This window comes from Aquila chrysaetos, chromosome 1 (assembly GCF_900496995.4).
Source record: "Aquila chrysaetos chrysaetos chromosome 1, bAquChr1.4, whole genome shotgun sequence".
Taxonomy (NCBI): Eukaryota; Metazoa; Chordata; class Aves; order Accipitriformes; family Accipitridae; genus Aquila; species Aquila chrysaetos.
The window spans coordinates 82,279,513-82,296,113 of NC_044004.1; the positions used below are offsets into that span (position 1 = coordinate 82,279,513).

At 48.1% G+C, this 16,601-nt stretch overlaps 1 protein-coding gene across 9 annotated transcripts in view; it reads left to right on the plus strand.

The window, feature by feature from the left end:
- Nucleotides 1-15,791, plus strand: part of PURG (purine rich element binding protein G) — a 31,858-nt gene extending 16,067 nt beyond the window's left edge. For 2 of the 9 annotated variants that reach the window (XM_030022697.2, XM_030022711.2), the window contains exon 3: nucleotides 442-15,791. In XM_030022697.2, coding sequence (XP_029878557.1) covers nucleotides 442-495 — 54 coding nt within the window. In that variant the 3' untranslated portion in view covers nucleotides 496-15,791. The remainder of the gene's footprint in view (nucleotides 1-441) is intronic. The other 7 variants (XM_030022686.2, XM_030022672.2, XM_041128868.1 and 4 more) reach the window with 6 other exon arrangements.
- The last annotated feature ends 810 nt before the right edge of the window (nucleotides 15,792-16,601 follow it).

Consider the following 16,601-nt stretch of genomic DNA (forward strand, 5'->3'; position numbering starts at 1 on the left):
TGCACGTAAGCTTGCTGCATCCCAGCCCCTGCGCTCGCTAACAGCGTTTTCTGCTTACGCCAGCACAGTCATCCCTCAGCACTGTCGGGGGTGACCCTTGGAGTTAGCAAGTGATAAGTTCCTTCTAGCTATCTTATTAAAAAAAAGGAAGAAAAAAAAGAAGAGGGAGGCGCTGGAGTCACCCGATGAGCATTTTCATGGATGCTGCCAGCTTTTAACTGTGGGTTACCTTGGTGAAAGCATATTACAGAGACTTTTCTTTTAAAAAAAGCTTAAAACTGCCAGTTTATTTGGCAGTGCATGTTTTGTGCTGATATGCGTGCATCCCCAAGAAAACCCACAACCCAGAGCGTAAGGCAGAGGTGGTGCCCACTTGCTCCTCCCTGCAGCAGCACACTGCAGCTTAACCTATTGCTTTTCTCACCTCTTTTCTGCTTTTAGGAGACACCCTCTAAAGTAGGGATAACCTCCCTAAACGTCCTTATCCCTTTTTAGACAACCCACAGCCTCACAAGGTTTCAACAGCAGCCCACGGTTTCTGAAAGCTTCTCGCCATTTCCAGGATGATCCGAGAACGGGAAGGGACTCCAACTCCAAACCTGGCAAAGATGCAGTCGCTTTTGCTGGCTAATAACAGAGAAGATGTCACCCCCAAAGTATTTCTGCAAGCCCCCTGAAAGAAGAACAGAAAGTTAGAGGAGCAAGCTCTTGTGACATGAGCCGAGAGGTAAGAGTGAGGACTGAGCCACGGCTTGGACTTTGCAGGCTGTTTTGGAGAGCACGGCGGCTCTCTGGGGTGGACTGGTCTATCACCTCCGTTGTTTGTCTCTGAACCTCCTCCTGAGATGGGCTTTGAAGTGCCCTCCTGCGGAGACATGCAGCCTTCTCAGCCCCTCTGTGCCACAGGAGGAGAAAGAGAAAGCACCAACTGGAGGATCCTCTTTACTTCCTCACCTTCTCAGGCTCTCCATGTAGTGAAGTTCATCCTCCTCCTCCATGCTGCAGCCCTCGAGCTGTTGCAATAAGCCCTAGAGCTGCTCTCTCTGGTTGTTCAAAACCTATGCCGACCTCTTCCTCTTGGCGAGGCTGAAGATGCTGAGCAAAAGAGAACAAGCAAGAGGCTAAGACATGGGTGTTTTTCACTTGCCTCAGCCTAAACGCCAGCCTCCTCCAGACCTTCAAGCCTTCCAAGAACTTCCCACCTTTCTAGCCAAGCATTTTGTTTTCTAGAAGAAGAAAAATTGGTAGTTTTGTGCTAGCAATAGCTGGAGTCCTCTTTTACTAGTGAAGGCATTTTCTCCCTCTCCTTTGAATTTTGTATGAGTGCAGAAACTAATGTGAAATAAGAGTTGTAATATCGGGAAGGGGGAGATCAGAACAGAGCGTTCCTCTGGATAGGGTTTGATGCAATTTGAAGCTGCTTGTAGAAGATTGGCTGGAAGGTAAAATGATTTGGGCTAAAAAAGCTGATTCTGTTAATGTTAGTGATTCTTTAGTAGGTGGTCCAAAATAGCTTTGTCATGACCTCTGACCTCTAGGAAAGATAACCGTATTTTTGATCTTAGATTGAAGGTGCAATTCATACTGGAAGAAACTTACGTTCTTTCGAAACCATCGCAGGATGGCGTTTACTGTTGAAAACATTGCGTGGAAACTTAAAGAAAACAAACCAAAAATCACACATCTGAATCAACACCAGGTGAGCGTTTGCAGAGCATTGTCGGTGAGCTAGCCAACCACGCTGAATTCAGGTTATGTACGAGTTGTAATCCACCTTTCTGCGTTCATGGCGACACAAGATTTCCGATAAACACCTGTGTACCGCAACAAGAGGCTGCAATTAGATGAGCAAGGAGCTCCTGTATTTGCAGCATCCTGCTTTGCACTTAGGCTCGATCCATTGACTGTAGAGGTATCATCCCCCCCGCAGAGAAAGCGGTCCCCTCCGATCTTCCCGTGTTGTGTCGGTGCTGCGGTGCCCGTGCAAGGTGGTAGAAGCTGAGGTGGGTGTTGAGTTGGAGGGGTGCGTTTCAAGGGCAGCACTTGGTCACCAGCTGTTGTCTAGGATGCTGTGGCTTTTTGTACAGCAGAAAAAAAATGATTTGTGGTTGAATTTCAAGTTTGGGGACTGTTTTCTGCCAAGCAGCCCCCCCCCCCCACCGTTTCCACTGTATGTTATTCTCTTTTTCTTTCCACTGGTCCTGTTACGCACCACTCAACAGCTGCTGCATTTAATCCCAGAAGCTGTAGTTGGTAGCGAGCAAAGTGATCTCCATATAACCTCTATCTTACTCATAAGTGTGCATTATGAAGCTTAACCGATGGTAATAAAATGTTTTGCTTTCAACATGTGGTCCCTGTAGTCCAATGTTCCCGTCTTTAGGCACCGTCATTACAGCAAGGCGATGTATTGGAGTTATTCTGCTGCCCCCCAAGAACGTGTCTCGTAATGCTGGATACAGGCATCATCGACGTCTAGCAACGCGTGTGGATACATAGCGAGGAGAGATGGAGAACACCGAGCAGAGCCCGTGCTGCAATACCAAGTTGGTGGTACTGGTTGTGGCATCCCCAGGTAGACACAGCAGCTGCGGTCGTGAGGTCCCTGTGAATAAATTTGTCACGTACACGTTGCTCCCCTTGACGTGTTTGCTCTTTGATGAAGACCGTTTCTTGATGGTCGAGGAAAAACTGCTGCAATGGGAGGACTTGCCGAGGCGCTTGGTGTCTTGCCTGGCTGTGACCCAAAGGTGTAGGTTCACGTCTCCATGAGATAGTCGCGCAGTGCAATCTTGTGTTAGAGCCTCTTCGGGCACTACGGTGGTATGTGGGGGGACAGAAACAGGTTGCATGCCTCCTATTTGGGGTCCTTTTCATCCCTTTCACAACTGCTCTGCAGGTTCATGGTTTTACACATTGTTTTTTTCTTTCCTGCATACAAAAAAGGGCATTTTTATGTCATCCTGCATGATGGATATTTTTGTGCGAGGGGGGAAAAGGTGCTTCTCGTCCACGTTTAAGTAATTATACAAAATGCAGAAAGTCTGCATTTGGAATTTCATTTTGGTTTACACATCATTGATGCTTTTATTGAAAGCATTTTTTCACATGTAAGTCATGCAAAGGTCATGTGATTTTCCTTCTCTAAACCGAAAGCATGAACTTCAAAGCAGGGATCTCCAAGCATCATTTCTGTGGTACGGTGGGTTGCATTAGCCCTACAGCTGGTATTTGTTGAACAGGATGCCGTTTCCCATACTTGAAGTTTATAGCGTTTAGTTTCAAAGCGGAATTTCCCAGGCAGAGCACCCCCAGAATGGTAGCAGTATGTACCTAAATATATAGCTTTTTCAGGCAACGATAACACAGCCTTTTCCTGGAGATTGCCATTTTGTAAATAAGCTTCTTCTTGAGCAGCGTGGCTAGGACTACAAAAGATGGATGATTATTTCTTCCCGGAATCGGTCTTCCGCTGCAGGATCTGTTTTTTGTTGCGATAATTAGCATAGAATTAAAAATGGCCCTGCATCTTCAGTTCGCATTATGCCTCTGATACCGAGCGATCTGGGATCGCATTTTACTTGGCAATAGGCTTTGTCTGGGAATCACTTTATTCACCGCTGAAAATCAGCATTTAATTGTGGTGCACAGATATCTGTAGGCTTCGACGCAGCAAAAGCCTCCGCCTCCAAAAATAAAACATTGCTTCTAATAAACTTTCAAATGAGGTGTTTTTTGGAGACTGGAAAAGTTGCCAAGAATATTTAGATGAAAAACTAGCATGCTGGCTGAAGCGGGATTTTACAAATGCCTTTAAAATCCACAGCTCAGGCTGAAGGTAAGGTCACAGGCTAGCACACAGCCTTTTCTCCCAGAAAACCTGTAATAGCTTTTCTTTTTTAAAATTTAACAGGGTTGCCAGTCCAGGTGGAGGCAAAATTGCAGGGAGTCTCAGACGTGGCCAATGGTGTGTCCTTAGGACAAACTAAGGCAGCAAAAATACAACATGATGTGAAAACTTCCTGGTGAGAACAGTGCAGGAAATTACTGAGCAATTTGACGCAGTGTCCTAGCATTAGATTTATTATCCACTTCCAAATCATCTGCCAAACGTCCTTACAATCGGAAGACAGGAAAGAACATGTTATAAAAAGACGTGGAAAATGAGCAGTTTTGGTATGGGAGTTTTCGCGCTATATGTAAGTTTTCGATACATACAATGTTTGGGTTTGGTCTCAATGTTGAGGTCAACGGTACTTAAACCAAATGTTATCCCAGCACCTACGTGTAGGAAATGATGATATATGCCAGTCTCACAAGATCAGGCTTCAATACGGTCCTGCAAGATGCTCCTTTGCCCAGCATAAAATGCTCAACAATGGCTTTTAATCCTGCAAGACTCCACCATCATTTATGATAAAGCCGTGGTGTGCCAGCGGGCACACTTCTCCCCCGTAGCGCTTGCTCTCCTTCGCTGATGGACTTGTTCCTCGCCTGGGTGGCAGGGTCGTAGCCACGTACACGCGCTTGTGTGCTTTCCCCAGACCTTGCTGGCTTTGGCAACCAGACTGGATATGTACCATTTCAGCAGTTTTCTTGTTATCTGGATTGTGGACTGAGATGGTTACGTTTCCCCGCCGTACACCTGCAGAAATCGCAAGCCCAGCTCGCTGCGGGGCACCACCAGTCTCGCGCTGCCCTTCCCCAGCTCCCACATCTTTTCCAGGCTCCATTCTTTCCGGTTGTATGTCTGCAAAGGTGGATCTACATCTATAGCCCCTGGAAGCGGAACCTTGCTTTTTCCTTGTTTAAATACAGGTCTTTGTGGCAGTAGTGGAAATAAGCGACCTGGGTTTGTAACTCTTTTTTTTTCCCCTGGGGTATCAGTGTTATCTGCTTCTGAAAAACCGTCTCCCTAGTGCTTGCTCTCTGATTAGGAAAATGTCTGCAGCTGTACATGAAGCATACCCAACATACCCTGCCAACTCCAGCAAGTCAATAGTTTTGTTTTAAAAAGAGCTTTCTCCACATAAAAGATTCGTACCCATCTCAGACGCACCAGATGCTGGACAGCCAGATGTTGCCTTGTACAACACCTGGGAGAGTTGACGGCGATGCCTGCGGGGCCGGGGGAGCCGCTTAGGCTATTCAATGACTTTTTTTTTGGAGTGCCTACTGAAACATAGTGAGAATTGAAGGTCTGGTTTCCCCTTTGTCATTTGCCACTTCTGTTTTGGGAGGAAACACCCTGTTTTTGCAAGCGCTGAGCTGCTGAGATAAGGGGACGAAGGGCACTGCTGGAGCATGTCCCAGCTTGCAAGGAGCCGCTTCCAGCTCAGGGTGAGGACTGGGACCAACACAGACCTTAGCGGGGAGATTTTCTGCACCCTGTTTCCAGTGAGCGGAGTCGTTGCTTTTCCAGCACGAGTATAAAGGTAGGGTTGGGCTTGCAGCTCGACGCAAGGGAACAAAAAAGCAGATGTCAGCAATTGGAAGAGGTGATGGGGCAGTCAGTGGGAAGCGCGTGTTTTAAAGAGAGAAAGGGGAAGTGCCTGACGTCCATCGGGATGAATCCTCCTTTTCCAGTCTCTTTCCAGGAGCGTGCTGATCCAAAGTCCTTCTCTGGAGCGTTTTCCTTCACGAAAATGAAGACGGGACATTAGGAACGTCAGTGTTTACTAGACCACCTTCATTGTCTTGTTCTTGCATTAATTGTCCTTTGACTGGTAGGGTGGTTAAGAGAAAAAAAAACAGCTTAATGCATAGTCAGAAAGCTAAAAAAAAAAAAGCAAACCACAAATAAATAGGTAAATAGGCTAACTGTATGATAGCGTGTAAAAGGAGGCAGTCTGCGGTGCGACTCCTCTGTAAAGTGCATGATAAGCATTGGCGAAGCTTGTTGCAGACACTGGGCAGGCTTTCCAGGGTTGCTTTTGCTAGACTTTGAGTATCATAGTTGCAAAGACTCGTAAATGTTCCGAGAGACTCTTGGTTTTGGGGTGGGGTTTTTTTTCGTAAGCTGTGACCAGTTGCTTTCTGAATGGGTTTGTAGTGATGGAGTTAATGGAGCTGTTCTTTATCGTAACCTAAAAGGTGTCAGTCGTTTGCTCGTATGTGTCCACAAGCTGAGCCGTAGCATTATGCATCTCTCCGCAATGGTGTGATTTGAAGCACTTTTGGTGTGGCATGTGCAGTTGCAGTGCTGTCTGTTTTTAATTTCACCCCTAGCTATCCCCCGCATTCTGGCTGTGTTTCGGACACTGAACCAAACCGACTTTGAAACTAGCACTTTAAGTACTAGTAGTCACTTTGCTTCTGACTATATTGAGCACTGCACTTTTGTAAGTACTACTAGCACTGAGTTTTGAACTGTTTATTTTCCCCAGTCTATTTAGCCTCTTAGGCGCGGTGTTAATTACTTAGGGGCCATCAGAAGATAATTTTGAGGTGTACGTGACCACTGTCTGGTGCCTGACTTCCATTACATATGCATTAGCGATTTTATAAATTAGGGAACTAAACCCATCCGAGCTTATTTGACACAACAGGACGAACATCTAAATCCCTGACGTCCAGGCAGACGTGGTTGTTGTAAACTTTGAGGTCATCCGGAGACCCAAGCGCATGGCTTTTAAAAACACCAAAGATACAGGAGAAGTCTCAAAAGGGATCGGGATGGTGCAAGAACGTCTAATTTACACTTGGAATTGAGCGGACCGCAGGATGCAAAGCAGACCCGGAGTGAGAAGCGTAGGGCAAGACGCTCTTGGTTGTGGTACGAGACCCCGGTCTGCGTTAGTAGGGTGAGTCCATGGGACAGCGAAGTTAAAACCAGTCTAAGATGCTGGTATCACTAAAGACTGCGCTCAAGCCATTGCAATAAAAGCCATCATTGTGCCTGTACTGAAAGTGCTGTTAAGATTGATTGTGGGCTTAAACTACAAAAGGTATTTTTAAGTCAAGAAACTTACAGATAATTTAGAAGATGGAGCATAATAACCGTGGGGTTTGCAGTTGAATTTGAAAAGCGGTGTTAGGAGTTGATCACATCTCGTGTTAGGAGGCAGTTCACATGTGCATCGCTATTCTTGTTAAATTCCTGTGGTATTTCAGGATGGATGGTCAGGGACCAGAACTCCCTTCCAGCAAGAAATCAGTAGGGTAGAGTTTGTAGTAAACATAGTCATAAATCTCTCGGATTTGAAATGGGATGATTATCCCTGGGATGCAGAATAATCCGGGGTTTGATGTCCCAAACCATCCACTCTCAACCAACTGATGGTGTTTTGCTTCTTTAAAAGCCCTCGTGGGTTTTCCATAGCAGCAAATAAATCACAGTGGTCGCGAGAGTGCTGCGTTTCCTTCACGCTGGGGTACCCACACTTGGGACTCCTGCTCATCCTTGTTGACGAGCCAATAGTTGATCCAAGTCCTTCTCTGGCGATACTCCTTGACGGGAGTTTCTCCCCGGCGATACTTGATGGATAAACCCCGCCGTTACAGCATGATCAGTTTGAATGGAGAGAAGCGAATTAGTTCTTCTCCTTCACTGCTAGCAAGCGGACATGATGAAAATAACCTTCAGCAACAAAAAAAATAGGTGTATTGGGTTTGCTTGTTGCAGCAGATGGAAGTATTTTTCTTGACCAGCTCCAGTTTTGGTGGCTGGTTTTGCTTGGGTTCAATTCAAGCTTCCTTCTTCGATAGACCTTCATGGGTTTGGGTATTCAGTGGGAGTTGAAGGTGGTTAAAAAACACAGACCTCGAGCAGCCCAAAGTATTATGCTCTTATGTCCTCTATTGTTGGATTTAAAAATGGAAATGTAAATAGAATCCAAATTTTTCTTTTTTTTTTTTTCTTTCTCCCCCCAGCCAAATTAACCCTGCAAACCTAGCTTTAAAGAAATAGCCCCTGGTGATGTTGCTGCTATATCTGAGCCCCTCAAAATGATAGCAGCAGAGGGGACGGTCTCTTCAGAAAGTACCTCGGTGACTGAGAGTTTACATCCCGCTCACTGTCACGAGGACATAGGTGAACGCTTTGGAAAATTCAACCCCCCAGCGAGCTCACTTGAGTTCTTGGAAATTAAGCTTGCAAGAAAGGGGGACGTGGAGCAGGTCTTTTGTTTGTTTGTTTGTTTTTTTTCCCCCACAGGTGTAGTTTTTTGCCCCTTAGAGTTGGCATCTCGTCCTTCGGGAGGGTAAAAGTAAGCGTTTTCTCCTGCGTGGCACATGTGAGGCCCGAATGCAAAGCCTAGCACAGCACCTCTCACTTTGGAAGGACCTTTTAGATGGAAAAAAGCTCTTGTAGGGATTTTTTAGTTCTTTGGGCTTTAAGATGGCTCATGGGAAGCGCATCGTAACGACACACAGGCAATGTTTTACCGACCTTTTCTTTTTCTCCAAGAAAGACTTTTTAATTTGCTTCAATAGTTTAGAGTTTGTTTCCTTCAAAGTCTTTTTGGACCCATGCAAATGCCCTTGAAATGAGTCAAGTTTATCAAAACAAATTGTGCATTGCAGGAAGCAGTCTCAAAATGCGCACAGACCCATGCACCTATCCACGTGTACGTGCATGTGTGTATGTGTGTGTTTACATAGAGATAGATATATTATTTCCCCAACCATTCCTTTTTTTTGGGGGGTTGGTTTGTTTTTTGGGTTTGTTTTCCCCCACCCCCCAAGATATTAACCAAAAGGTGTTTTAAAGTCATGGCATGAAAACTCCTAAATGTAAATCTGAGTACCTTGTGATGCTAATTAAGAGGTTTTTCTGAAACTTTATGTGATGCTTACTATTTTTCTTAGGAAGTTTTGTTTAATGTTAGATCATTGTTCTGGAGGATGTTGGTCCTACTGGCATTAAACTAATGGAAATAAAATGCATGTGTTACAAGTGTAGAAACGGTGAAGAATTAAGTGTGAACTTACTGTACGATACCGATTCTGTTTTCAAACAATCTGTTTTGCTGTTCAATAGTTGACATATGGAAATGCCAATGTACTGTAATTTAGCACTTTTCTAATGGACCCTGTTCTCACTACACCCGAGGGAAGAAGTGGGTTTGGCGTGGGGCCGTCCGAACTCAACCTCTGAACCTTTTCTGTGTGTTTCGGCACCAGAATTGGCCAGGGGGAAACTCCAATTTGAGGTTTTCTCATCGGTTCGGTGGCCGGTGTGGGGCGGAGGGGCGGTGGCTCTCCATTTCCCTGGCCAAATCAGGACAATTTGGGTGAAGACCTCGCTGCAGGAGATGGACCGGCAGCATCCCAGTCCAGCACCACATCCCCCCAGGAGCCAGGCTGGGGACGGGCTGTCTGAGCTGGGGTGGAACAGACATGCATCTGAAAAGCAGCTGAAGCAATCTGCAGACCCTGAAATGAAAAGGCAGAAGGGTTAAACTACCAGCCACCTCCCTCCGGCCCAAAGCCTCCTTTCCTAGTGTTAACAGGGTGCAAAGTGTTACTTGTCATGTACTGTACTGAAAGGGTTAATTGATCAGTGACTGTATTGTACTGTATGAAAACTCATGAATTGCCTTGTATTGTTTCTAATGGACTGTACCATGTCCCCCCACCGCCCATTCCCAACCTGTCCCCAGGTTTTCCAAATGACGCATGTTATCAGTTAGGTCCTCCAAACTCTCTGGTGCTAACTCTTCTGTATCCGATGGTGCTTCTGTGGATGCTAACTGACGACATGCCGATCCAGAGCTTGAAGTTCACAACGTCTTTATTGTCTGTTTGTATGAAGTCGACACACACACGCACGCTCACGAAAGAAAAAAAAAAAAGATAAACTTGAATTTGTTTCAGAGCATCATTGACAATCTAATGTTTTCTATGTCTGCTTTTATTTGGGATGGCTTTTCTAGAAAGCAGCGCGCCAGCACCTTCGCGCCAGGAGGGGATTTCGTCCCGTTCACGCCGCGGCAGCTCCTCCGGCATCTGAGGTGAGCTGCTCCCTCGCTGGCTTTTCAGGCTCGGCCGCGGGAAATCGATCCATCAAGAGCCAGCGAGGAAGAGGAGGTGCAGGTGCCTTCAAAGATGCCCGACCCTAAAAAGCAGCTGGCATCCCCGTGACCGCCCCATCTATACGTAGGTGGTAGGTGGGCACCGAGGGTCTCGGAGGGGAGGAACCCGCCCCTTGCTTTGTGGCAAGAATTGGCTTTTTATGAGAATGGAGGCAGAAAATTGAGTCAAGGGGAGCCGGAGCTCCCAAAGGCACCTTCATCTCTTTCCGGCATCGCTCATCTCTGCTGGCAGAGGAGCCGCCTTCCGAGCCTGGGGTTTTGCAGGTGTCACACATCTCGGATGGCGTGAACTGACCCATCCCCTCCCAAACCTCCCCGTCCCCGATGCGAGCTGCTTTTTGGACAAAATAAAATCTGACTATATTTTATATCGATTTGAAAACGAAGTCTGATATTTACCCCTGTTCTCAACTGAATTTGCATATTGTTGTTTGCCACGATACTTGTTCTGTCTTAAAATAAATTTGCTTACTTGTGTAGTCTTAACTGTCTGCTCTGATTCTTATAATCGGATTTATTGCCGCTCCCAGGTGCCTGCATGGTGGCTCTCCTTTGGGTGCTTCCCATGAAGGCGAGAAGGAAATCTGCCTGCCCGGGAGGGGAAATAATTTCAGCCGAGACTCAGACTATAAATGTTTCTCTCTCGGTTATCTTGCATTGATCTCCCCAGGGCTTTTCAATTTGACGCCCTTTAGTTTTTTTCCAGTCTTTCATCATCAGACCCTTCTATCCGGTAAGTGCGCGACAGAGGAACGGCTGAGCTTTAGCCTGCTTAATTTAAGAGATTAAATTGTTGCTAACTCGTTTCTTGAGGGTAAGTCATTTCCGACGGCAGTATTTTGCATTTGAGAATGAAGGGATTTATGGCTATGAGCTCGCTGAAAGCAACGAGCAGCCGAAAGCTGTGGGTATCGGCACCAGCATCTGACACCAGTTCGGTCTTACGGCACGTTGCGTTAGCGGGAAGCTGGCATCAGTCATTGGAGACGTTGCGGCAGAAGGCAGTGTCCTCAAAAGGCTGGAAAACCAATTTGCACATGCGTTTCCAGGGACGTAATCAAATCAGCCAGTGGGTTCAATAAAAGGAGTAAGCAAATATTCCAGATTTGTGTGCGTTTGCAAACAAAACCTGTTGCAAGGCTCTCAGGTTTTGAGGGTTTTTTCCCCCCAAAAAAGCTATTTTTGGATTAAAAATGTTGCGGGCTGCTGCAGGAGGGCATTTTATATTCCCTTAAAGATGTATCTGTATCTAAGAGGAACATTTCAGGGGCGTCCGTGTGAGAGCTTGGGCTGTCACCCTTCCTTCCCATCGGAAACTGTCCCTGTGCATATGTTATGGCCATAGAGTCCCTTTTCAGTGATTTATCCCCCTCTCCAGGCACTGTCCCCCCTCTCTTTGCTTCTTTCCTCCTCTCTGACCTCTCTCCGGCTTTTTTTCCCAGTTTATCAAGGTTTTGTAGATGTTTGCGGCTGCTCCTCGCAGTACGAGCAGCACTGCCTATGGTGATGGACGCCGGCACGGGAAGGAGGGAGCAGAGATGAATCCCATGGGGAGAAGCTGGGAACAAGAAGCCTGGCTTTGCGGAGGATGCTGTCAGGTACGTCTGCCTTCCAACCTCAGCAAAAATGCAGTGTCTGCGCCCCGAAATCCTCCTTTGTCGCCTTTTAGCCTCAAATCGGGGGTCGGTGGGCTCTGCTTAGTCCCCGGGAGTGCCGAGCATTGGTGCGTCACTCCAAATTATGCAGATTTGCTTCCCCAGCTGATTTTCGGTGTCTGCACCCTTCCCCGGGGCAGCTCTGCTGGCGCTGCCTCTCCCACGGCCATGCCACCGCTGTCACGAAAGCGCCGGGGCTCAGCGGCGGGTGCTGCGAAAGAGGTGCGGGGTGACAGGGGGGTGCGGGTCCCTGGCGGGGGGGTGACACAGATCCATGCGTGGCACGGGGTGAGGGTACGCGTGGGGGGTATGGGGTGCCCCGTCGTGGGGTGCAGGGGTCCTGGGATGCGTGCGGACACGGGTTGAGGGGACACAGGAGAGAACGAGGTGCCCCACAGTGGCATGTGAGGGGCCCCAGGGTACCCACGCAGCGTGGGGTGAGGGTGCGGGGTATGGGGTACGCTGCTGTGGGGTGTAAGGGGTCCTACTGCGTGTGTGTGACGTGGGGCGGGGGGGGGGGGGGACGGTTGGGGGCACGTGGGGCCAGGGTGCCCTGCTGTGGGGTGGTGCGAGGAGCCCCGGGTTGCACGTGTAAGGTCCTGGGGGGCTTGGGGTGCACAGGAGACGTGGGGTGGGTGTCGGGGGAGCCTTTGGGGGGGAAAGGGACAGTGGGGGGGGGGGGTCGCGTGTGGGTGCACGGCGGGGCAGGCAGGTCCGCATCCTCGTGCCCCTGGGCACCCCGATGCTCCCCTGCACCCTCCCAGGGGTGAGGTGCCCTTTGGGGGGCACCCAGAGCAAGTCACGCCGGGGCCATCTGAGACCCATCTGGCAACCCCTCCACCCGTGGAGACAGGGACGGTGCCACCAGGAGCTCTTATTTTCCAGGGTGGAGTAAGTCCCTGCAGTAAAAGTTGCAGCAGGGGAAATTCGGATGGGCCCGAACGGGCCAAAAAAAGAAGGGAAATTCAAGTAGCTCCTTTTTGCTTCGTGGGTTTTATTCCCCCAAGCGAGGACAGCTACTAGAAACCGTGTGATGACTCTAGTCCGAGGACATGTCCTGGTTTGTGCACCCTCAGCTGCTGACAGAAGAAAGGACTTTACTGATTTATTTATTTTTTCACTGTGTGGGTTTTTTTCCTCTCTAAAACACAGGAATACACCGCTCTCTGGGACGCAGTGGATAACCCCTGGCAATGCCTTCCATAGGTGGTGGTGGCAGTAAGTAATTATTTCTGATTTGGGTTCCCTTGCGTTTTGTATCATGCCCTAAAAGTCCAAGCTTCAGTGGAAAAATCAGAAAAATAAGAAAGCAAAGGTACCCAATGAGTGGTTTAATGTTACAGAGCCAGCACTTACTTATTTTTCCGTGGCCTTTTATGCCACTTTCACCGGCATTGCCTTTTCAGAAGGTTTTAGCGCAGAAATTATTAGATTTCAGAGAAGGTAGTGGAAAATCCACTCGCTAAACACTGGAAAGCGCCAGAGGCCGGGGGCTGTTGCCCAGCAGGATCTCCAGGCAAACAAGCCCCAAAAAAGAGAGAAAACCAACCTGGCACCCCGAGCAAATCTGCTGTTTCTGGACAGGGAGGTGGGAGTCTGGTACCACCCAAAATTCAGAGGCCAGAGCTGCCGGCTGCCCCGGCTCCTAACAGAGATGCTCTCTGCAAAGGCTGCCTTCACCAAGACTTGCACATCCGCAGCCCCGAGGGGATCGTTCTTTGGCCCTGAGCATGTATTTTTTGAGGCAGCTAAAAGCCTTGTTGGGAAGAAGGATGTTTTTAGAAAAGGCTGCTGAGGAGGAGAAGAGCCAGCTTCTCTTTGAACTCGACGAGGAGGCCCTGTCCAAACCCAGTGAGGTCTGTCAGCTTAAAACTGGAAAACCCCGTAACAGGATGGATAAGAAACATCAAGCCCCAATGTTGAGTTGTGATGAAAGTCCCACCCAGGAAAATCCCGATTTCACATCCTGATACTTGCTGGAAGAAGCCCACCCTCCGGATCTCGGGAAGGTGCAGACACTAACGGTGAGATGTAGGGAGCATTCTGAGACCCTGAAAAAGTATTTTCAGATTTTGCAGGAGGAAGGTGTAAGCACCCTCTTGATCGCCGATGAGAACACACTGGGCACGGTGAAGAAAGGCAACCTTAGTACTGCCATCGTAAAGCCAGAAGCTGTTGAGACCCATGCTGAGGTGGCCGTGATGTGTGAAACAGTTCTCTTCCTAAAGAATTCAGTAGCAAAAAAAGGAGGGGCAGAAAGATTTCAGAGCTTATTGTGGTTTGATTTTTCACTTCTCCCCGAGTTACTTGACTGCCAAGAGCAAATGGCTTCCTTCTCATTACTGAAAGATCATTGCAGAGAGACCGTGGGAAGAACAGTTGTGTTGGCCATCACCGGTAGCCAGCTAGACCACAACCACAACCGGTTTATGGGATTGCTTGGACGTTTCAAGTCAGCTGCCAGGAAAGATTTGGGGAAAATGGCTCATACCATGAGAATGATGAAGACCATTGAGCACATGAAGTTTGGCTGTGCCAGGGAAGGGCACTCGGTCCTCTCGTTGCCCGTCCACCAAATGCTGAGGAATTGGAAGAAAATTTGCTGCTGTGAAATAAGGGGGACTGTGGCAGCTGACCTGCCCAGCAGCTGACGAGGGATCGGTGAGCCTCGGACCTCGGCGTGCCACCTCAAACTCCTCTCTTGCCTGCTGGGGAGCAGAGCTGCACTCCGTCTTCTGCACAGATAAAGCTTTACACACTTCAACCGTCGGAGCAAAGCCACGGCCAGGGCAAGCTATGCATCCTGACTCCCGTTTCTTAACCACGTCCTTCCTCCCAGTCCGCCCTGGGATCTCGGAGGACATGGCCAGCAGCGATGACAGCGTGATCTGGAGGGAACCCCGCAGGTACGCTTCAAATTTACAACACCCCCTCGGTTTTTGCACAGCTGAGGATGTGCTGCGCAGCACCCGCAGCACGCCTGGGCCAGTTTTCTCTCCACCAGGCTCACAGCCAACATCCAGATCACAGCGTAGCGCCGCAGGCTCCTGCCTTCATTAATTTTCTCTCGGTGAGGCTTTTCAATTTTCCCTGCCGGGGAGTCTGCTGAACATCCCCCATTGCTGCCTGGTGATTTGGCAGGCTCTGTGCCCCGCCACTCCTTTGCAGGGAAATCTGCGCCTCTTCCCGAGAGCTTGCTCTTCCAATAAACCACCTCGGGTTGATCCGAGGACGATCCTGGTTCACAGGCTGCAACAGCCATAGGTGCGAAGTTTTGCTGGTCCTTCGCTGATGCCGGGGACAGGACGCACCATCTTGGATCGATATCTAAGAAACCTCTTTAGTTCCTGATAAGGAGCCAAGAGAAATACATCTATTCAAGCTTTCCATTTAGGCTTTTCCTATTAAACATTTTAATGGTGGTAGGGAATCAGTAAATAGAAACATCACCAAAGTGTATGCGTACGTGGATATATAAACGTATGTCTCCGTATACCGGGATAGAAAGGGGTTAGCAAGTAGTTACCAGATAGTCGTTTCCAATCTAAAACTTAGGATAATAATCAACTTACTAGTTAGCAAGTACATAAATAACTAGCTTAACTAGCTTGCTAGCAGCTAGTTAATGCTGTTCTCTGATTTTGCTGCAAGACTCGGGGTACGTGGTATTTCTCCCAACAGGAGTGATGTGAGACTTCCATGTTAACTGGCGGTCTTCTTTCTGATTTTGTTTCCTCGTATTAAATAACCAGGAAACCTTAAAAATTTGAAAGACGTAAATAAAAGCCACTCGGCATTTGTTTTAATGCTGCATCATAACCTCCTGAGACCGAGCACGCACTTTTTTTGGTTGGTCTGGACAAGCCATGGGATGATTTTTACAGCGGGTGTTGGTCTCCCTTATGCTCTTGAAGGCACATGGCACGTGCTGTCCTTGGGAAGCTCTTGGGTGGTAAGATTTATTGTTCACTGCCACGCTGGAGGTTTCGCCTTATCCCAGGGCTGTTAAGGTCTCTGCTGCAGTGCCACGAATGTGAGCAATTTGGTTAAAAATAACCTGCTGGAAACAAATGAGCAAATAAAACATCCAGGTGTATGCAAATGGTTCCTGTTAGGTGTCTTTTCTGGATACCGAAATGGCAAACTTTTAAGAGTAGCTACAAAATTGTGCTTTATATCTATATATTGCTCCCTTTTACTTTGCTTCAGGGATGTGATGTTTTGAATCCTTTAATTTTCTCCTTCACCTCAGGGTAAAGTCCACAAGTCCGGCTGCTTTACCAAGTGGGTATTAAGGAAACTGTGACCCGCTTTGGTGTTCCTGGTAGAACACCTGCACAGCCTGAGTAGGTCCTCAGTGATTCTCAGCTTTTTCATCTGACATGGAAAAAAACCCCACCACTACTGGGACTTCACTTATCTTATTCTGCTAAAAATCCCAGAAAAGTTTCCCACCCGTGATCTAAAATCCCAGTCCTCACTGCCTGGGCCAGGCACTTGCAACTCAAGCCTACCCAGTGCTTTGGGCTGACTGTGAGATGAATTGAGTACCAGACTGTAAGCAAATATATTCATTTTTATTGTTAATTAATACTGTGCGGCATTTGGTACGTGTGCTCCATTTTCGATCGCCCTTGTATAAAATGGATGGAGAGTCCAGTGTCAAGGTAGCCCACCTCACAGCAAGCTCGCCCTTAACCAAGTCACGCAGCAGTGATCGTTGGGGCCGGCCGCAACCTTGGAGGAGGCACGGCCTCTGCCGATCCCTGCCACGTCTGGCACCGTGGCGGCAGCAGCCAGTCCCGGCACAAGGGAAAAATGAAGAAAAAATTCCTCCAAAATGCTGCCACGACTTTGAAGTCTGATCAGCGCCCTCGTGCAAATAGGTGATTGTTGAAAGCCCCAGTCTCGG